Consider the following 22,544-nt stretch of genomic DNA (forward strand, 5'->3'; position numbering starts at 1 on the left):
TTTATTTCTTGAAACGAAAAAATCAATGTCTCTGAAAATGAAAATATTATAGAAGAACAACTGGTATGTTTGGCAGTGTGGGCAGTGTGCCAAATCCTGCTGGAAAATGAAATCCGCATCTCTATAAATCATCACTGATTGGTGGAAACTTCACACTAGACCTCGAGCAGTTTGGACTGTGTGTCTCTCCACTCTTCCTCCAGACTCTGCTCCCTTCATTTACTTTAAATGAAATGTAAAATTTACTGATGATCAGTGATGGTTTGGAGAGTCATGTCTGTCATCTGCTGGTGTTGATCCACTGTGTTTTATTATCAAGTCTAAAGTCAGTGCAGTTTTGTTTTCCCACAAAATCTTACAGCACTTCATATCTTACAGCTTCCCTCTGCTGCTGACAACTTTTATGAAGATGCGGATTTCATTTTCCAGCAGGATTTGGCACACTGCCCACACTGTTAAACGTAACAATTTTTCTTTTTTAATGGCTGTAAGCTTCATAATCATCAATAATATAAGAAGTTAAAGCTTAAGATAGATCACTCTGTGTTTAATACATCTATATAAAATATGAGTTTCACATTTTCAACTGAATTATTACTGAAATAAAGTAACTTTTCAATGATATTCTAATTTTTTTTAAATGATCTAGTTAATAACATGTAATTACATCTAGTTAAATAAATTACGTTCATCATGAAAGTACTTTAAACTGTACAACAGTACTCTTACAACACTAGACCAGTCTGTATAGCTATTATAGCTGCTTCTTTATTCACCTAAACATTACACAATTTTTACAGAAGAAGCTCACACATGCCAGAGGATATATTTTAGGCAATTCTAAATGTAGTTATATATTTAGAAGCAGTGTTGCTATTTAAACGGGGCAGATCCCTGTATGATAAACGTTGAAACTTTAAAATAGGTAAGCAAGTAAATCAGTAAATCAGTGAATCAGTAAATCAGTAGATTTAGAGTTTTACTCTCAGTGCCCGGCTGTTTGAGGACTCCAACGGGCACCATGACGGTGGGTGGAGGTGAGCTGAGGGCGCCGGATGCCTGTGCCTGCTGCAGGGGGGGGATGGTGGAGCAGTACTCCGCTGGGTTGTTGGGATTCGGGCTCTGATTGGAGCTGCTCACTAAATTCTCCCAGGACTGAGCTGAAGATAAAACAAACAAATGCAAAAAAAGTTACTTTCAACCAGTAAAAATTGGGTACTATTCTACTGGCAGTAGTGCTGCATAATATTAGAAAATAATATTTTTTGACGATATATGTCGCGATATTAAACAATGCAGGGCCCATGACGTCACCATCGCGTCAGCACTGAGCTCTCAAAACCCGAGAAAAACAGCAAAACAACAGTAATCGGCCTTTTAATCAGACATTTAAATCCTTTTTAAAAGGTAAATGAGAGCGTTTTCTCTTTTTCTGGCATTAAAAGTGTGAATTCAGCTGTAACTGGAAATATCTGCGCTGCTAAACTGTGCTGGGCTGAGGAGCACAGCTTTCCACATGTGCTCACATTTACAAGCTCTCATGCTTCTCAGGCAGCAGCAGCCCAGTCACTCACACGGACACAGAGACAGCGCTGTGTATCTACTTCCTGTTTTAAGAATCAAAATATTGCAACATGAGGTGTTTGATTTAATTGCCTTGAGTGACATCACACGTCCTGCAATGTGACTATTGTGCATGCACACATCGCAATGGTGATGATTAAACAATATATTGTGCAGCCCTAATTGGCAGTACTTTTCTACAAATACATGCATTAGACAAGCTTTGCAATGTCATACACTACTGGTCAAAAGTTTTAGAACACACCCATCCTTTTTCCCAGTTATTTTTATCCTTTAAAAGTCTCATTCAATCGTTTTTTCATTTATTTTATGTGTCTAGTTGTGGTCTCTTGTATGAATGAATGCCATGTGAAAAAAAGAGCTCTGGTGATCCGGTATAACACTGCTTTAGTCCAGTGGAGGAGTGGGCGGAGAGAAAAAATAGGATTCCAGCTCTTGCTCATGAATATTCATACATGCAAACATATCACCTCTAAGTTAGAAACAGTTTAAAATAAAGACATTTTTACACTAATAACAGTCTTTGCAATGTCATATATTACTTTACAACATGTGTAATAATGTCCTGCTAAGTGCAGTTCAGCCACTGATCTAGTCTTAGAGTCTCTGTAAAACACCAAATCCACCGGAGATCCTATTTAAACTTATAGTTACTCACAGAGGTGGGTAGTCCAGGTTCAGAAAGTAAAAATTCTAAGGAACAATGGTTAGAATTTGTCTATGGAACACCATCAGCGTACAAGCACAATTGAGATAGGTATGTATGTAGGTGTATGTTTAGAACGGGGTGGATTTTTACTTTCTGGATCTGGACTCTACCCACCTCTGTCTGTGAGTAACTATAGGTTTAAATAGGATCTCCGGTGGATTTTGTGTTTTAAAGAGACTCAAAGTCTAGGTCAGTATAGGCTTAACTGAACTTAGCAGGGCAATATTACACATGTAATGTCATATGTTACTTTACAACATCATGTATTAATTAGTTTCACAGCAAAATAAATAAAACACTGTTTTAACTCACCGTTCATTAGAGCGTGATGACAGGTCACACAAACCCGAGCCTCCTTCCTGTCCATATACATGAGCCTGCACTTCAGACTACAACACGCAGCACAGAACACCTGCACACATTACATTATATTACATTACATTATACTGTATTCTGTACGTTTAGTTTCGGTTTCACACTGCAGTTTAGTAGTGACAATCTGTTGTACCCATACTGCTCTGTAATTAATCTACAGTTACAGTAGATACAGAATCACCAGTACGGTACGGAAATGTTTAGGAAATTTTAAGCAGGACTGGTATGATTCACTACTTCAGAGTAACACAATATGATTTAGGGTTTAGTGGCTCTTTAAGACGGACTAACCACAGTGCTGTCAGTCGCTGTGGAGATCACCACACCTTCATCTCCACTCCATTTTCACTTCAGTGCGGCGATTGTTCCTGGCCGTATCTCGGGCCGGGCTGGCGGCGCTTTGTTTATCGCCTGGGGAAATTACAGTGCGGGTCCAGCAGCACAACAGCTATTTTAAAGTGCAGCATCAGCAGCGCTGCGTCCCCCTGAAGATCTCAGACACTTCCTACAGTCCTGAACCACAGACCAATTACCCAAACACCCTCCCAGATCTCCCCTAAGCCAACACTGCGACTGGTGTTAGGTTTGGTAAATATGGCGGTTTTATCTGAGACTATATATGGCAAGTCTTTTTTTGTGAATAATTAAAGGGGAACTCCAGTGTGAAATGGACTTGGGTTGTAGTGAAACATGATAACGATTACAACATTTTGTCGAAATGCCCACCTCCTTTCTCCCCCAGCATTTCCAAATACAGAGCTTTTAGCTCATGCTCCCAAAAGGCCACAATGCAAGAGACAGGGGCATAGGGTTCCCGTGCAAAGAAATCACTATTTTTACACCATTAACAAGCTTAAAGTAGCTCCATATTTCATTGGTAGAATTCTGAGGGTCTTGACATTTAAAACGAGGGTTACTCTATGCCCCTATTGTTAGCATTGTAAGCCTTTTGGGAGCATCGGCTAAAAGTCAGAACCTACATTTCACTACAATTCAAGTCCATTTCACACCGGAGTGCTCCTTTAAAAATTGACTAACAGTTCACCAACTAAAATGTTAGAAATGTTACCTTCGCACAGGCAAGATTAACATTTCCTCTGAAGCATCGTTTTAATAATAAATGTTCTCACATGAGACATGCAATGATATGTTGTTTGAGAAGGTTTGAGAAGTGTAGGGCATAGTTTTCTGAGAAAAACAGAAAAACATCCTTAATTTTTTACTCTGTTTCTTAATTTGTTGATCACTAATTTGCTATTTTTAAAAATACAGCAAAACGATTAAAACTGCAGACATTCAAGAGTTAACGTTACACTACTAAAGCACAGATGTTCTTACCTTGCCGCAGGCCCGGCAGTGGTGTCTCCTCTTGGTGAAGGTGAACTTGACCTCACACTTCATGCAGATGGGCGCTTGAGAGTCCGGCACCCACACGGGAGCCACATCCCCCAAAGAGCTGTAGGGCTTTCTGGAGAGAGATCCCTGCTGCCCTGCTTGGAGGTCATTGTCCGGGTTCTCTGAGGTAATGTGCAAGCTTGGGGACCCTTCCACGTTTTCCCCGTTAATCCTACTGATCCCAGAATCTGTACTCCCGCAAGACGATTCAAGGCCGCCTACCCTGCTTTGGGCCTCCAGGTTCTTGTTCCTGCCGGTGGAAGCGAGTTCGTTCTGGACTTGCCCTGATAGAGGTTGGGGAATCTGCAGCTTGAGGCCGGCAGGTTGTTTGGGTCTCGCACCGCCGTAAGGGACGCTGACGACCTGCAGGCGACTGTTGCTGAGTTTGTCACCGCTGCCTCCGGTAACCTCGCCCCCTCGACCAGGTTCGCAAGATTCCTGCTTACTCTCCTCCATCTCTTTCTCTTCGGTCACAGAGTCCTCCTTGGAAGGAAGCGGAAGCTGGTTGGGTCGCTCTCCGTTGAGTTCCTCGACCACGCCGTTTTGCTGAGATCTCTCAGAAACCGTAATCCCAACAATCCCTGGCGATTCAACAAGAGAAGAATCTTCTTGACTCTTCATTTCCGTCCCTTCTTGATGTACATCCCAACTGTCCTTCTTGTCACATTCGTTGCCATCGTTGACCTCGTTACCATTCTGAAAGGCACCCATCATTGGACACTCTTGATCTGCGACCAGTTCTACTGGAGTGCCATTACTTGTCTCGAAACTGCTTCCTTCCAGAAGCCCAAGATTCCTACATTCTCTTCTTTCAACTTCCTTGACGGCAACAGATAATTCGTCATCACCTTTGCTTGCCCCATTGTACTCCATCTCAACTGGGGAAGCACCATTCTTCAAATTGATGTCCTGACATCCTTGTGCAAGTCCTTGTCCCTCAGAAAACGAGAAATGTGCATCGTTAAAACAGGCACTGTCCCCTTCGCTAGGGTCGTTCGATTGATCCCTACAGGCCCCAGAACCCAAGCCCAAGGAGCTGGGCTGATCTGAGGCAGGAGGATCATCACTGGCCTGAGGAACCACTGCAAGTCCGTTGCAAGCCGGAAGAGACGTGCACCCGTTCTCGACGTGCGCCGCCCTGGTGGAAGGTGGAGAGTCCAATGCCTGGCTGTCGGCGCTCACCAGCTTGCCGATGTTGGGCTGAAGCAAAGGTGGGCTATGGACATCCGCTGGCCGTTCCTCGCTCCAAACCTCCGGGGGAAGCCCAGAACCTTGCTTCGCATCTGGCCCGGTGACCTCCGCCAGAGAGGAACCTCCAGAACCTGGACCCGGAGGCTCCAAAAGAGGCTTAAAGTTAATAGGGCTATCCCTCGGGCTGAGGTCAGCGTGGGTCAGGGCAGGGTTCAGGGACAGGAGGTGAGCCGGCGGGGCAAGAATCTGGGTCCACTTGGCATCCGAAAGCGTGGGGGTGTCCGTTTCATCTGGAAGGGGCACAGACAATGAGAGAGGCTCATTAGCATGAGGAAGATGGAAGAGAGAGAGAGCTTCTGAGCAGAAAAAGGGTGAGAAGAATGATACAAATGGCAGATAAATTAGGAAACGAGGTCAGAATGGATTTTTTCCAGAAGTGGGCCAATTTAGGCCCTCGCTCCGGGATCCATCCTTCAAGATGACACATGAACACTTAGGAATGTGGGCGGGATTTTCCTCCGAAGTTAAAGGAGGGGGAGGAGCAGTATAATCTGTTTTGTTCTAAAGACACACATGCCGTCGCTCTCTCCTCCCTGCGCTGTCTGATAGCTTCGAGCCGCCGTATTAATCTTTAAGGATCAATGTCAAAGAGGGCATTCTTTCATTTCAGCGCTTAACCGAAATACTGTGGGGGGTTGTGGGTATGTCTCTCTCTCTCTTTCTCTATGATTCATTCTCTCTAACTGTCTGTCTGTTTCTCTCCCAGTCATTCTTTCTGTCTCTCTCTCTCTCTTTTTGATTTATTCTCTCCAACTGATTGTCTGACTCTCTCACGTTCTCTCTTTACCTGTCTTTCTCTCTCTCTGTTTCTCTTTGATTCATTTTTTACTTACTCTAACTGTCTGTCTATTTCTCTCCCGTCGTCCTCTCTCCCTGTATTTCTGTCTCTTTCTCTAGGATTCATCCTCTCTCTCCTGGTCTCTCTCTCTCTCTCCTGGCCTCTCAATTTCAATTCAATTCAATGTAGCTTTATTAGCATGACTGTGAATTACAGTGTTGCCAAAGCCTTATAACAATTAACAACAATGGTATGAACATACATAACAGACATAATAACATTTATAACAGAAAGTAATTATGATTATTATAATAATTATATCATTTATCAATAATTATAATTATATTATAATAATCATTTTCTCTGGGATGGGGTCCCCAGGATTTTAGAGGTCATTTTGAGGTGTTACCCACTGTCTCTCAGGCTGTGACACGCACTGACGTATTTGGCAGCGAGGGGGGCGGTGTGCCCCTCCCCCAGAGTGATCCGTAATTTTTCTAATAGTGAAAATGTTTCAAAATTTTGAATTAAATAATTAAATTTGTTAATGAAGAAATTTCGTGTTTCTTTGAATTTTTCACACTGTAGAAGGAAGTGCATCTCCGTCTCGACCTCACCTGTCGAACAGTGAGCACACAGTCTCTCCTCTCTGGGCAGCCAGAACTGTTTATACCTGCCGGTCTCTACGGCCAGGCTGTGGTCACTGAGTCTGTACTTGGTCAGGATCTGTCTCTGCTTTCTATCTCTGACAGTCAGGAGATATTCCTCTAATTTATACTCTGTTTTTAGGGCCCGATAGCATTCCAGTTTGTTTTGAGTTTGGATTTCTTTTTGCCAATGTTCCAGATAATCACTCTGACTGTGTTTGGTGATTTGCCTGATGTTGAGTTTGGGTGGTAAAGCAGTGCTGGGCTGAGGCTGCTGTCTATTAGTATCTGTTAGAGGGTTAATAAGCCTCAGGACCAGCTGACTGAGGGAGCTCTTTTCAGGATTCAGTTCTTGGGTCTGTAACGCCCTAAATTGCAGCGTGTCACTGGGACTCGTCTTCAGGTGCATCCAGAAATTTAGAGCTCGTTTTTGGATGTTGATGATCAGAGGAAATCGGCCTAATTCTGCCCTGCATGCGTTGGTTGGAGTTTTTCTCTGGACTTTTAGGATCATTCTACAGAATTCTGCATGCAGGACTTCTGTTGGATGCTTGTCCCATCTAGTGTAGCTGTGCTGACTGAGTGGACCCCATACCTCACTCCCGTACAGCGCAATGGGCTGGATCACACTGTCGAATACTTTACACCAGATTGGAATGGGAATGTCAATATTGAAGAATTTTCTCCTGATGGCGTACATTGCTCTGTGAGCTTTATCTTTTAGTGCATTCACTGCCGAACTGAAGCTCCCGGATGCAGTAATGATGAGGCCGAGGTAAGTGTACTGCATCGTGTGCTCTAGGGCGGTGCTGCCCAGACTGAACTGGTATCTCTCTCTCTCTCTCTCTCTAACTCTCCTGGTCTCTCTCTCTCTCTCTCTCTCTCTCTCTCTCTCTCTCCTGGTCTCTCTCTCTCTCTCCTGGCCTCTCTCTCTCTCTCCTGGTCTCTCTCTCTCTCTCCTGGCCTCTCTCTCTCTCTCTCTCTCTCTCTCTCTCTCTCTCTCTCTCTCTCTCTCTCTCTCTCTCTCTCTCTCTCTGGTCTCTCTCTCTCTCTCTCTCTCTCTCTCTCCTGGTCTCTCTCTCTCTCCTGGTCTCTCTCTCTCTCCTGGTCTCTCTCTCTCTCCTGGTCTCTCTCTCTCTCCTGGTCTCTCTCTCTCTCTCCTGGCCTCTCTCTCTCTCTCCTGGCCTCTCTCTCTCTCTCTCTCTAACTCTCCTGGTCTCTCTCTCTCTCTCTCTCTCTCTCTCTCTCCTGGTCTCTCTCTCTCTCTCCTGGCCTCTCTCTCTCTCTCCTGGTCTCTCTCTCTCTCTCCTGGCCTCTCTCTCTCTCTCTCTCTCTCTCTCTCTCTCTCTCTCCTGGTCTCTCTCTCTCTCTCTCTCTCTCTCCTGGTCTCTCTCTCTCTCCTGGTCTCTCTCTCTCTCCTGGTCTCTCTCTCTCTCCTGGTCTCTCTCTCTCTCTCTCTAACTCTGTCCATTTCTCTCCATGTCATTCTTTCTGTCTGTCTGTCTCTCTCTCTCGCTCTCTTTTTATGATTTATTCTCTCTAACTGATTGTCTGACTCTCTCACGTTCTCTCTTTACCTGTCTTTCTCTCTCTCTGTGTTTCTCTATGATTATTTCTTTAAGTCTGTCTGTCTGTCTCTCCGTTTCTCTCTCCCAGTTTCTGTTTACTTGTCTCTCTCAATCTCCTCCAGTCTCCTGGCACTCTCTCTCTCCATCTTCATATACCTCTCTCTGTCTCTCTATAATTAACTTTCTCTAACTGTCTGTCTATTGCTCTCCCTGTCGTCCTCTCTCTCCCGGTCTCCTTCCCTGTATTTCTGTCTCTTTCTCTATGATTCATTCTCTCTAACTGTTCCCCTCTCTTCTGGTCTCATTACTGGTCTCTTTACCAGTCTGTCTGTCTGTCTGTTGTTCTCTCCACCAGACTTTCTCTTTCCCTGTCTCTCTTTACCCGTCTTTCTCTCTATGGTCCGTTCTCTCTGTCTGCCTCTTTTTAATTTTTTATTTCTTATTCCCCATCTCTCTCTCTTTGTCTGTCTGTCTGTCTGTCTGTCGTTCCCTCCCTCCCTGTTTCTCTTTGCCAGTCTTTCCCTCTACCTGTCTCACTCTTTCCCTGTCTCCATCCCTTAGTCCATCTCTGTCTCTCTTCCTCCCTGACTGTCTCTCAAATCTCTCTCCCTGTCTCTCTGCCCCTCTCTCTCCCTCGCCTTGTCTCTCTCTCTCCCCCCTTTCTCTTTACCCCTCTTTTTCTTTACCTGTCTCTCTCTAACCGTCTCTCTACCCCTTTGTCTCCCTCTCTCCAGCTCCAGCTCACAGTAAAAAGAACACCTTATTTCAGCCACGCCCACTTTTCTTTTATTGTGTCTTTGTTTAACTTTAGCTTCCAGGCGTCTATACGCAAACACCTCCAACTAACGTATGAACCTTAAAGAATCAGTTTTGTAGCTGGATGCAAATCGACTCACAGTACAGGAAAGAGACGACGCTGACTCAAACTGAAATATTCCTAAATAAATAAATAAATATATAAATAAATAAACACTACAGCAGAAACACGTCGCAGTAAACCCCGCCTCCCCGCACTGCACACAAACACACACAGTCCCCTTAACCTGGTAAATTACGCAAACTCGTCTGCGTGACACCAATTAAAATCTCCAGGAAAACAGCCCGAGTCAGGAGTCCCGAGGGAAATGCTAATTCAATTAGCCTCGTTTAAACTGCAGGCTGCTTCCTCCCGCCGCAGATCCCCCGCTTACACCGGCTACCGGAGCCCACTCGCCCATCTGCTCATCATCACACACCGAACCAGCCCCCTCACACGGCCTGACGCATCACTATTAGACCTGTACTGATAACCAGTTTAGTTTGGACAATATATATCGTCCCAAAAATCATCACAATAAAATATATTTGGGATGCACATATTCCCCCCCCGTTTAAAATTTGGTGAAAATATTTTACATAATTTCAATTTAGTAATTGAATGGAATTGGTAAGGCTTTTAACTGATTTTTAAGTGATTTTTACCTAATTTTAGCAGAATAATTACGGTTTCCAAATATTTAGTGCATCCGCAATAAATGTGATGGTGTTTCCTTTTTTCTTTTTTTAACACTATAACAACTTTCTGAAAATTGTAATTAGAAGAAAATAATAATTGAATGTAAACATTGTGATACATACAGCTCTGGAAAAATTAGAAACCACTTAAAAAATTACAAGTTTCCTTGATTTTACCAAATTGAAAACCTCTGGAATATAATCAAGAGGAAGATGGATGATCACAAACCATCAAACCACCAAACTGAACTGCTTGAATTTTTGCACCAGGAGTAAAGCAGCATAAAGTTATCCAAAAGCAGTGTGTAAGACTGGTGGAGGAGAACATGATGCCAAGATGCATGAAAAAAAAACTGTGATTAAAAACCACCAGGGTTATTCCACCAAATATTGATTATTTCTGATCTCTTAAAACTTTATGAATATGAACTTGTTTTCTTTGTATTATTTGAGGTCTGAAAGTTCTGCATCTTTTTTGTTATTTCAGCCATTTCTCATTTTCTGTAAATAAATGCTCTAAATGAGAATATTTTTATTTGTAATTTGGGAGAAATGTTGTCTGTAGTTTATAGAATAAAACAACAATGTTCATTTTACTCAAACATAAACCTATAAATAGTAAAATCAGAGAAACTGATTCAGAAACTGAAGTGATCTCTTCATTTTTTACAGAGCTGTATAATAAAGCCAGGTTCCTCCCTCGTGCCGTGGCGTGAGTTCTGCTGTAGGACGTTAATGAACTGTGATCAGAGGTTACTGACCTTCGTTCTGCTCGAACTCGTCCAGAACCTTATCCAGGTTAAAGGCCTCAGCCTGGAAGTAATTCTCCATGGGTCAGGAGCTCCACTCTGTCCAGTGCAGTGTGAACCTGAACACCAGGAAAAGGGGAGGAGTTACAGCAATATAGTTCAGTTAATAATGTACAAATGTAGTAGCCTAGGATCTCCTTTCAGTTAACAGCTGTGCTGAACTCATCAAGAGTTAATTACTTGAATTTCTTGTCTCTTAATAATGTAAAGCATCAGTTAAAGCATCAATCATCATTGAGAGCATCAGTTAAAGTAAAGTAGTGAAGAGGTAGAGTTACAGGTATACAGTGAATAGTGAATATTTCAGTAATGTTCGAATCCAGATTATGTTCTAATCCAGATGAAGAAATGAAGGTCAGTCAATCTAAATAAAAGACTTTTAGGAACTTTGGAAGAATCCTCAAGTGCAGTCACAGCAAAGATGTTATAACGATGGAACCGGCACTCATCAGGACCACCTCAGGAAAGGTAGAGCAAGTGTTTCCTCTGTTGTACATTAACAAGTTACTCTACAAGTTACTACATGATTCCTTATGTGTTCCTTCATAGTCTGAATCATTTTACTATTTATTTACTATGTATGCATATAGTGATATATTTCTACATCATTTCATCCAGCACTAGTTACATTGCTGTGAGAATTTGGTTGCATTCAGTGACAAGAGCTCAGATTAGTTAAGTAAAAAAAATGTAGTTGGACAATAATTTAATTATAGTAAATCACTACAGAATAAAGATGGGCAATATGACAAAACCTTTTTTCAACATGTACTTAAATAATAAACTACTGCAATAAAATAAACATTTTCTAATATAAATATAAATGTTTGACTTTTAGTAAAAATAAAAAATAAAAAACTCTAAATGTTTGTCTTTTTTATAAACAGTAACTTACTAACAAAACACTACAGCAAAAAAAGTGCAGCATATTTAGTGCATATGTAAACTGCAGACTAAACTAATAATAAATACAGTAAATAAGCTAAACCAATACAAAATACATCTGCTTAAAAGATCATCACAATATCACAATATGCAGTTGTTTCATTCAGATGTGATATTTTTGCATACGATTCTACAGAAAGTGTTTAATTAATGGCATCATTTAATCAATGATATAATCTATAATCAAGATATTTAAATTTTTGACAGCAGTGCAGCAGCTGAACAAAAAAAAAAAAAATCACAGGAGCTTCAGGAGCTTAATCGTCGCCTGATCAATAATCAATAATCCCCCTCTCACCTGCACTGAGGTCCTCTTCAGTAACTCCACAGAACTTCATAAACCTCCAGAACCTCCCGTTCACCTGGTCCTGCACTCACTGATCCCCTCACCTGTAACACAACCACATCATTACTGCTGATTGGCCGAAATTAGACCAATACTGTTTCATATTGTAATATCTTGTAATATTGTAATAATAATGTGTGTAAGACTGGTGGAGGAGAACACGATGCCTGAAAAAAAACTGTGATTAAAAACCAGGATTATTCCACCAAATATTGATTATTTCTGAACTCTTAAAACTTTATGAATATGAACTTGTTTTCTTTTTGCATTATTTGAGGTCTGAAAGCTCTGCATCTTTTTTGTTATTTCAGTCATTTCTCATTTTCTGTAAATAAATGCTCTAAATGAGAATATTTTTATTTGGAATTTGGGAGAAATGTTGTCTGTAGTTTATAGAATAAAACAACAATGTTCATTTTACTCAAACATAAACCTATAAATAGCAAAATCAGAGAAACTCTGTTTAAATATCTGTTGAAACCAATATAATTCAAACATCACTGTGCATCCATGAAAACAAATACAAAAATAATAATAGAAAATAATTATAAAATACAAATGCTTAGTTCAGGGGTGTCCAAGCTTTTTTTGGTTGGGGCCAGAAGGAGAAATATATTTGAAGTCACGGGCCACAGACTCTGTAATAAAACAAATAATGAAATATACCACTTTAAATAATACTTTTTCCTGATTACTTTCATTTACACACCATTTTACTTGACTTACTATCTTTATCGCTCTTTGACTTTGATCTCTGCGCTAAAACTGCGCACTCTCTCCGCTTTTAGACTTTTTGGCCCGTTTTTCTGCGCTAAAACTGCGCACTCTCTCCGCTTTTAGACTTTTTGGCCCGTTTTTCTGCGCTAAAACTGCGCACTCTCTCCGCTTTTAGACTCTTTGGCCCGTTTTTCTGCACTAGAAATGCGCACTCTCTTCGCTTTTAGACTCTTTGGCCCGTTTTTCTGCACTAGAAATGCGCACTCTCTCCGCTTTTAGACTCTTTGGCCCGTTTTTCTGCACTAGAAATGCGCACTCTCTCCGCTTTTAGACTCTTTGGCCCGTTTTTCTGCGCTAGAAATGCGCACTCTCTTCGCTTTTAGACTCTTTGGCCCGTTTCTGACACCTAGCGTTCAAACTTTGAATCTCACATTATAAAAACCTGCTTAACAGCGGGACAACTTTCATTCTATTTCTAAAATACCTCGCGGGCCGCTCCAAAAAAAGGAAACGGGTCGTAGTTTGGACACCCCTGGCTTAGTTAATTTAATTAAAAATAGGCAATTTAGGGAGCTGGGTATTGTAAGTGTAGAAGGGGTTTTTCTTTACTTTCTATAACTCTATACCACTTAACATATTTATTTAATTATTTATCAGCAATTTTACGGTACAGTCTTTGGGAGAACAGCTGGTAAACATGTAGACAGAAGCCGATAAATTCAGGAGAAACACAAAACTTGTTCTTACATCTTTCTCATCTGATGACTTGCCACGGTTATTGGGTACAGATTCCTCCCTCAGACGAAGTCTGCTGGCTAATCCTGCTGTGTATTGTCTAAGTTTCTCAACCAAGATGCTTGGTGCAATTACACATTCTCACCCAAAACTTAAACAGTTACTTTAAGTTTATGTTCACTACTATAATAACGCTATAAAAGTTTACTTCTCATTTAGTTTTATCCAATAATCTGTATTATAAATGTTGGGACAGTGTATTAGGTCTAAACCTGCAGTTCTGCAGAGTTATAGAATCTCTGACTGCTTAAATTTACATTACTAGCACTAGCCCAGGTTTACAGCACTAAAAATACGCCACCTTCATCGACTCGCACTAACTATGTATAATTCAGGGAATCCGCAGAGTAATTAAATGTTAATGCGGTCGGGTCCTTGTCATCGCGGGGGGGCTACAGAAATAACCAGTGCTGAACAAACTCCTACTGACTTACCCTGAATCACAGCCAGCGCTCTCAACCACGCCTTATTATACACAATACATAATACATCATCTTCATCATCCTCATAATTCACATTTATACACTTTAAACTTTCACAATATCCCAGTCTACAGTACCAGTTAAAAATCAAAGAGACACAGCTTTTATTTTATGTTTTTATTAGTTATTTTTATCTACATAGTAAATGAATTAACTTCTAGGAGGTTTTTGATGACTCTGGCAGGTTTTAGGAGGTTTTAGGTTTTTGGTGATTCTGTGAGGTTCTTTGCAGTTCTGGGAGGTACTTGGTGTTTCTGGGAGATTCTAGGAGGTTTTTGGTGATTCTGGAAGGTTTTAGGAGGTTTTTGGTGATTTCAGGAGGTTCTGCTAAGTTTTAGGAAGTTATTGGTGGTTCTGGGAGATTCTAGGAGGTTTTTGGTGATTCTGGGTGGTTATTGGTAGTTCTTGGTGATTCTAGGAAGTTCTTAGAAGTTCTAGGAGGTCATTGGTGGTTCTGGGAGGTTTTTGGAGATTCTGGAAGGTTTTAGGAGGTTGTTGGTGATTCTAGGAGGTTTTGCTAAGTTTTAGGAAGTTATTGGTGGTTCTTAGAAGTTCTAGGAGGTTACTGGTGGTTCTCGTAGGTTTTTGGAGTTTGTTTGGTGATTATGTGAGGTTCTTTGTAGTTCTGGGAGGTACTTGGTGTTTCTGGGAGATTCTAGGAGGTTTTTGGTGATTTCAGGAGGTTCTGCTAAGTTTTAGGAAGTTATTGGTGGTTCTGGGAGATTCTAGGAGGTTTTTGGTGATTCTGGAAGGTTTAAGGAGGTTTTTGGTGATTCCAGGAGGTTCTGCTAAGTTTTAGGAAGTTATTGGTGGTTCTGGGAGATTCTAGGAGGTTTTTGGTGATTCTGGGAGGTTTTTGATGGTTCTGGGTGGTTATTGGTAGTTCTTGGTGATTCTAGGAAGTTCTTAGAAGTTCTAGGAGGTCATTGGTGGTTCTGGGAGGTTTTTGGAGATTCTGGAAGGTTTTAGGAGGTTGTTGGTGATTCTAGGAGGTTTTGCTAAGTTTTAGGAAGTTATTGGTGGTTCTTAGAAGTTCTAGGAGGTTACTGGTGGTTCTGGGAGGTTTTTGGAGTTTGTTTGGTGATTCTGTGAGGTTCTTTGTAGTTCTGGGAGGTACTTGGTGTTTCTGGGAGATTCTAGGAGGTTTTCGGTGCTTGTGGGAGGTTTTTGATGGTTCTGGGTGGTTATTGGTAGTTCTTGGTTCAGGTCGGCCGTGAGCTGCTGCTGCTGTATGTTCTGGGCTCAATCTGAATCTTTAACTGAGTGTAAAATGTGTGGAGTAGCTGTTTTTCGGAGTCGCTGGTCCCTGGTGTAATCCAGGCAGCGCTGGGTTTACTGCCTCTAATATCTACTGACGCACTGGTGCACTGTCCGTGACTGAGGGGGGGGGGGGGGGGGGCGGGTCTGATTCAGTCGTGTCTTGAGGTCATCAGATCAGCTCGGACTCTTATTACACCCAGTACTGGTGAAAACCAGTGTTCTCCTCGGTGGATCTCGCTTTTGGATAACCACAGAGCTTTTACAGCATTCAGAGGCGAGTATATCGTGTTAAAACAAGTTACATGGGATGAACCACTAGTTGATATCTCCCTGGGTTACCAGCACACTCTAGTACTAGAACAGTCTAGCACTATCGGGCAGCATTTACTAGCGCTAAGCACTGCTGCTAACCATGTTAAAATACGGGAAATCTTATCGTACTGTAAATAAACAGTAAGGTGCTTTAATCTCCCAAATAAACAGTTAATCTGTGTAGATTAACATCCAGCACTTGTTTAACTTTAAGAATTACAGTTTTGTTTAATGCGGAATTGAAAGGTAAACATGGCGACACCCCTGTTCCTTACTATTGTAATCCGTGCTTTTTAATCCGGTGCACTTTATGTATGAAAATAGACATTAATTGACGGTGCGCCTTATAATACAAAAAAATATATATGATAATTTATACAAATATTTTTTTATTTTCTATAAACTGCCCTTTTATTATAATATTTAAAATTAATCTCCCTCACAGACCCCAGTGTACAGTATTTATTTTTGGATTAGCGGTGCGAACAGCAGCTGCTGGAATGCAATGTAACATCACCACCTCATCACTTTTACTACGACCTCACTTCCTGCGATTGTGTAGTTATGCGATTGTGATCGTGTAGCTGCATTCCATTCCTCAGGGTTCCTCACGCCCGGGTCCACCTTCCAGAACCACAAAAGACCCAGAACCACCAAAAACATCCCAGAACCTCCAAGAACGACCAAGAACCTACTAAAATCTCCCAGAACATCCAATAAAATCCAAACAGATTCTACCCAGAACCTCTTAGAACCACCCAGAACCCCACTTTACCACTAAAAACCTCCCGAAATTTATCAAAATCTCTTTTGTTTTGCAATAGAGCTTTTGATAAATATCTCTGAAAACTTACAGCACTTCATGCTTCCCGCTGCAGACAACTTTCATTGAGATGTGGATTTCATTTTCCAGCAGGACTTGGCACACTGCCCACACTGCCAAACAATATTTTAACTTTCTGAGAAGAAATAAACACTTAAATTAGATCACTCTGTGTGAAATACATCTACATTTTGAACTGAATTACTGAAATATTGTATCGTACACGATAATATCGTCGAATTTTTTTAATATCGTGAGCGATATTTTCCCCCTAAAATATCGTGCCATATCACCCATCCCATTTCCCACTATATATCTACTTGGGCCAGTTGTTCAAAGGTAATCTGATCGGATTTTGGTTATCGGATTGGATCAAATCTGGAAAACGGGTTGTTCAAAAGGGAAAGAAGCATTCTGAAATCGGATCAGATCATGTAATCCAATCCTAGTTTGTTAATGGATCAAACCTTCAGTTTCTGTTGTTCAAAACTTTTCAGTAGGATTTGGATAACTTTGATCCAAAAAAACAGGATTACCCTGATCCCAACAAGGGGTAGGATTTCAAGGGGGATTTCAGGAAGAAAATGTAGTAAAACTTTAAAATCAAAGTTTTAAAGTAAAAAAAAATGTATTTGTACAATTTAGTGTATATACTTTTATTTCTGTTTTGCACTTGACCTGTTTAACCGTTACAGTAATAAAGTAGACATTGGCTACCAATTAAGCCTTTTACTGTAGTAACGTAAAAATAAAAACAATCTTGACCCCATTAAATAAACCCCCCAAAAGATTTCAATAACAAACAAAAATAATATATTCATTTTTTCATCTACGTCACTGTCATTCATCACTGTGTATTAATGTCAAAGAAACATTTATCAGATATGAAGCTGTCAAAAATGATTTCGAACAATTGAAAAGAACACCAGAGTTTGTTCTGGTTCTTCAACAGGCTCAGGTGCATCATGAACATCACAGAGAGGGACATTGCGTCTGGTAGCAACATTGGGCAGGACAATACATGCAAGTGTTATGTTGCATGCTCCCTGTGGTTCGACTCGCAAATAGTTAAGTCATGCAAAGCGTCTCTGAGAACGCTCAATTGCTCGTATTGTTTTGCAATAAGCAGTATCTTGTTACTGTAAGAAAAAGAGTCATCAACCCCTGTTGGTTCTTCTATCTGTTTTTTACATAGCTGGTAATCCGGATTAGGTAATCCTGAAAACTGTGTTTCTGGATCAGGTTGATCCAATCCAAAATTGCTTTGAAAAACTGGCTTAAAAGTAAGACAGATCACCTGATCCTGGATAGCAAAAAATGTGATTACCAAATCTGGATAATTTTGATCCGGATTACATTTTTTGAACAACTGGCCCCTAGAGACAGATTATATCTGTCCAGTATCATTTATTTTACTTTAATCCTGGATATATGGAGATATTTGGAGTGCGTTATTATTATTACCATGACCTCATTCTGGATCATTGACTTGTTGACTGTTACAAATCTAATAAAAATCTTGTATTTTTTAATATCTCACTTAAGGGGTGTGCAGTATTATATTGTATGTAATAATAATATATATATATTTTTTTTTTCGTGCAGTGTATAGTGTATTTTTGAAATAGTTTTATCGCCAAGAGTATCGTTTATCGCGAAAATATCATGAAATATCGTGATATTATTTAAGGGCCATATCGCCCACCCCTATGCACGAATATAAAACGTATCTAAACAACTGGATGAGGCTTAAAAAGGCAACATCCAGGGCGCTAGGAAAGCACCTTCTATCTGCTCTGGACATTCCAGCAGTGACAGGAAGTCCTCTCTCATCAAATCCTCGGTCGAGGAACGACGCACTTCCACTTTCTCTTCCAGGGAGCGCCGTTTCACTTCTTTTATTTATGACGTCGATGCACAAATAGAGGGACTTTAAGCTGGAAACGTTCTCACATGCCGGCGAACTCTCAGGAGACCAGCGTCTGAAACAAACGCAGAATAAAGAGACACGTCCTCCTCCTCCGCCAACAACAAACGCTGCTGAGAGAAGATCTGGAGATAAAACAGGGCCTGAGTGATGTAACACGCTATTAACCATTACAGGAGGCTGGAGATCCACAGGCTGAGGCAACAGGCGGGAGAACGAGGCGCCGAGCGTATTCGGCAGAGCGCTACAGGTCAAGCGTTTCTCCAACGCAGATAAAAAAACAATAAAACAAAGGTTTCCTTCCATTCCTGCAGATTAAACAGCAGGTAGATTCAATTTTACACTCAAAACACATCAAAACGGCAGCTTCTCTTCGCTTTGAAGAAGTCTTTGTTAATGTAGTGTGTGTGTGTGTGTGTGTGTGTGTGGGCGCGATTGACTAACGGGGTCAAGTTCTAAGAATTAACACAAGAAAATCAAGCAAAATCGCATTATCTTACATAGTCACTGTATTTATCTACATTTAAATACATAAATTGAGTGAACAGATACAGACACAGACGTTTTATAACAAAAAGCATTTATAAATGCACAAACTGAAGATTTCCAACTGCAGGTAGAGGTCTATCAAGGCTTCCATCAATCAATCAATTAATCAATATATTATTGGAACAATATACAGAAAAATCTCACAGCAATTCATGCTTCCCTCTGCTGATTACAACTTTTATGGAGATGAGGATTTCATTTTCCAGCAGAACTTGGCACACTGCCTACACAGCCAAGAGCAAGTATCAATTGGTCTTACATATAAAATATTCAAATATTCTGAGACACTGATTTTTATTGGCTGTAATCCATAATCAACTCTGGAAACGAGGTGTGATAGCCCTATTTAAATATCTTAATTCTCTAGTTTGAAGGATAAAAGTAATGCACACTGCACTGAACATATTTGTTAACTGGAAAAAGAAGGGATTTGTAGCTGATTTTTACACTGTAATGCCTCTAATGGCTTAAGGAATAACATATAGTAATTTTATATTAAACTTGTGTTTTACTTGTGCAAAAGAGACACTGATTTTTGGGTTTTAATTGGCTGTAAGCCATAATCATTCAATCAACAATAAAAGAAATAAACGCATAAAATAGATCACTCTGTGTTTATTACATCTATATAATGTATGAGTTTCATATTTTCAAATTATTTTTTCTGAAATAAACTTTTCAGTTTTTGGGATGCACTAGTACATTGATTTTTCCAACATATCCATCCAACCATCCATCCATACAAATTTGTATCCTATGACTACTATATGTAGATTCTGCCATCAGTACATACACCTAAATACAGTCTTAATCAAAACATATATTTTGATACCTACAGTATATAGCCATTTTTATTTGTCCATGCATCTGTATTTCAATATATCCATCCTTCCATCCATGTATCCATTGATATATCCAACCAACCATCAGTATACTTTTCTACACAATTCCATCCATAAATACATTGATTTACCCAACAGTACATCCACCTATACTGTATATTGGTCAATATATTTACTAATATTTCTATCCAGACATGAATGTACTCATCAATACATGTATACATCCATAAATATATCCACCCACAGGCTTTTTAAGCAAGGATTATTAGTATTAAACACAGCAATCTCATATTACGGTATTAAACAGTGTTGTTGTGGATTTTTACTGAGATTATGTTTGCATGTTTATTTTATGATAACTCACTGATGTAACTATTGCTTTGGGCCTAGTTTACATCTTATCTGTTTGATTTAACTGATTGCAGTAATTTTAACGGCACGTAAATAGCTTAGAGGTGGTGATCTTTGTCACCTAGCGTTAGCATGCTGAAGAACACATCAATAATTGAGTATTGTTTAAATTATTAATCAAACAACACTTTATTCCTTCTTTTTTTTGTGTGTCTCAAAATGTGCCCAAATTCAACAGGTTACCTCAACACATTTCCTCGATAAATAGCAGCATTTTTAAACATTTAAAGGGCAACGTTCTGGACATTTGAAAGGCATTTGAATCCCTTGTTCAGCTGTTTCTATCGATTTGAAGCGAAGACAGAGAAAGCTAGAAACAGGAACCATACCCAGAGCAAGCAGAAATAATCGTTAACTAATCGGAAAAAATAATCGCCAGATAAGTAGACGAACAAAATATTCAATAGTTGCAGCCATCTACCAAATTGATCATTAGTTGCAGCCCTAATTCAGTGTGTGATTACTGTAGTACTACTACAGTGCATGCGAATATACAATATTGATTACTGTACAATACGTATACTAAAATTAAAATATCAAACCTAATAAAAAGATATAACAGTTGAGCTCCATATTCCACAAGATGGATGGCATCCAACTTCAAAATAATTCAGAATAACATGGTATTATCATGGATCGAAGCATGGAAACCAGTTAATAAACATCTGTAACCTTAGCGGACACTTAAAAGTAGTTCTATTTAGCAAAACAGTACTGGGGACACTCAAACAGTTTACACTCAACATGTCTCCAAAAGGGCCCAAATTCAACAGAATACACATTTCCTCAATAAATAGCAGCACTTTCCACATTTAAAGTGTATTTAAATCCCTTGTTCAGCTGTTTCTAGCGATTTGAAGCGAAGACAGAGGAAGCTATAAACCGAAGCCATTCCCAGAGGAAGCAGAAATAATCTACAAATCGACTAATCAGGAAAATAATAGTCAAATCAGTCAACTACCAAAATTATCATTAGTTGCAGCCCTAATTGCAGCCACGTATTCAGCAGTGTGTGATTACTGTAGTACTACTACAGTGTATTCAAATATACATTATTGGTTACCGTACTCTAAAATTTAAATGTCAAACCTAAGAGATAAAACTATGTAAGAAGTAACAATTGAGCTCCATATTCCACAGCATGGATGGCACCCAACTTCAAAATAGCATGGCATTATCATGGATGACAGCATGGAAACCAGTTAATAAACATTTGTAGCCATAGTAGACACTTAAAAGTAGTTCTATTCAGTAAAACAGTACTGGGTAAATCAAACAGTTTACACTCAACTCTGTCTACGTCTCCAAAAGGGCCCAAATTCAACAGAATACACATTTCCTCAATAAATAGCAGCACTTTCCACATTTAAAGAGCAACGTTTTGGACAATTTAAGGGAATTTAAATCCCATTTCAGCTGTTTCTAGAGATAAAACGAGAACAAGAAATAACAGTTGAGCTCCATATTCCACAGCAGGGATGACATCCAACTTCAAAATAACAAACAACACAATCATCAGATTAGCTGTCTAACAAATTAATCATGAGTTGCAGCCCTTATTCAGGGTGTGATTACTGTAGTACTACTACAGTGTATGCAAACAATACATAATTGATTACTGGTATACTATTTTTTTAAACGTCAAACCTAAAAGATAAAACTATGTAACAGTTGAGCTCCATATTCCACAGCATGGATAGCATCCAACTTCAAAATAGCATGGTATTATCATGGATCAAAACCTGGAAACCAGATAATAAACATTTACAGCCTTAGTAAACACTTACAATTAGTTCTACGCAGTAAAATAAAGCATTTTAAAGGGTTTAAAAAGGTTTTAAAAGGGTTTAACCTCTAGATAACAGTGTTGCACCACAGCATTAGCCAGTTATAGCCTAGCTTAGAGCTAGAGTAAATAAACTTTGGCTGGAGCTTGACCTCTTCCTGAGCGTTTTCTACAGCTGATCACATAAAAACAGGCTGTTTTAAAGGGTTTGGAGCTTGTGTGGTATGTTAATAAGGATGTAAAATGTTTAAAAATGTGGATTTAAAGCGAATTATTCCAGCTAATGATCCGGATTGTTGAGAAATCCAGCAGTAAAGCAGGGTGAGAGCCTGTGTTGTTCTGCTGCAGCCTCTCTTTCTCTGTGTAAAATGACACCGTGAAGGTGATCCGGGGATTAAAATTAATCAAATCGATTGATCATCTATCGGAAAACGATCGATTATCAGTGTGCCAGGCTGCCTGGCTCTCTAACTAACTCACCGCAGCTGCAGTGGCCATCCTCAGTCACTCACAGCGCAGCGCAGCCATGCAGCAGCTCCAGCTCCTCCTCCAGCTCCGGCTCCTTCAGCGGGGCGATCCAGCCGCTGTGGCCGCTCTGAGCTCACCCTGCGGCGGCTGAGCTGCGTGGACGCTCCGCGGGTCTCCGGTTCTCCGCTGCAGGCCCACGGGCTGTAAAGATGGCCTCTAAACTAGAGCGGGGAGCGCGAGGCAGCGCTGCTACAGCGCGGCATCAGAAAGG

General features: G+C 40.3%; 1 protein-coding gene across 3 annotated transcripts in view; it reads right to left on the minus strand.

Moving 5' to 3' along the window:
* Positions 1-22,544, minus strand: part of zfyve9a (zinc finger, FYVE domain containing 9a) — a 47,784-nt gene extending 25,240 nt beyond the window's left edge. For 2 of the 3 annotated variants that reach the window (XM_022668331.2, XM_022668328.2), the window contains exons 1-6: positions 22,286-22,544; positions 11,854-11,945; positions 10,563-10,669; positions 4,007-5,544; positions 2,606-2,705; positions 984-1,160 (exon numbers count right to left, since the gene is read on the minus strand). In XM_022668331.2, coding sequence (XP_022524052.2) covers positions 984-1,160; positions 2,606-2,705; positions 4,007-5,544; positions 10,563-10,632 — 1,885 coding nt within the window. In that variant the 5' untranslated portion in view covers positions 10,633-10,669; positions 11,854-11,945; positions 22,286-22,544. Of the gene's footprint in view, positions 1-983; positions 1,161-2,605; positions 2,706-4,006; positions 5,545-10,562; positions 10,670-11,853; positions 11,946-18,074; positions 22,260-22,285 lie in introns of those variants that run through there. The other variant, XM_022668329.2, reaches the window with a different exon arrangement.

Source organism: Astyanax mexicanus, chromosome 4 (genome assembly GCF_023375975.1).
Source record: "Astyanax mexicanus isolate ESR-SI-001 chromosome 4, AstMex3_surface, whole genome shotgun sequence".
In the NCBI taxonomy this organism is placed as follows: domain Eukaryota; kingdom Metazoa; phylum Chordata; class Actinopteri; order Characiformes; family Acestrorhamphidae; genus Astyanax; species Astyanax mexicanus.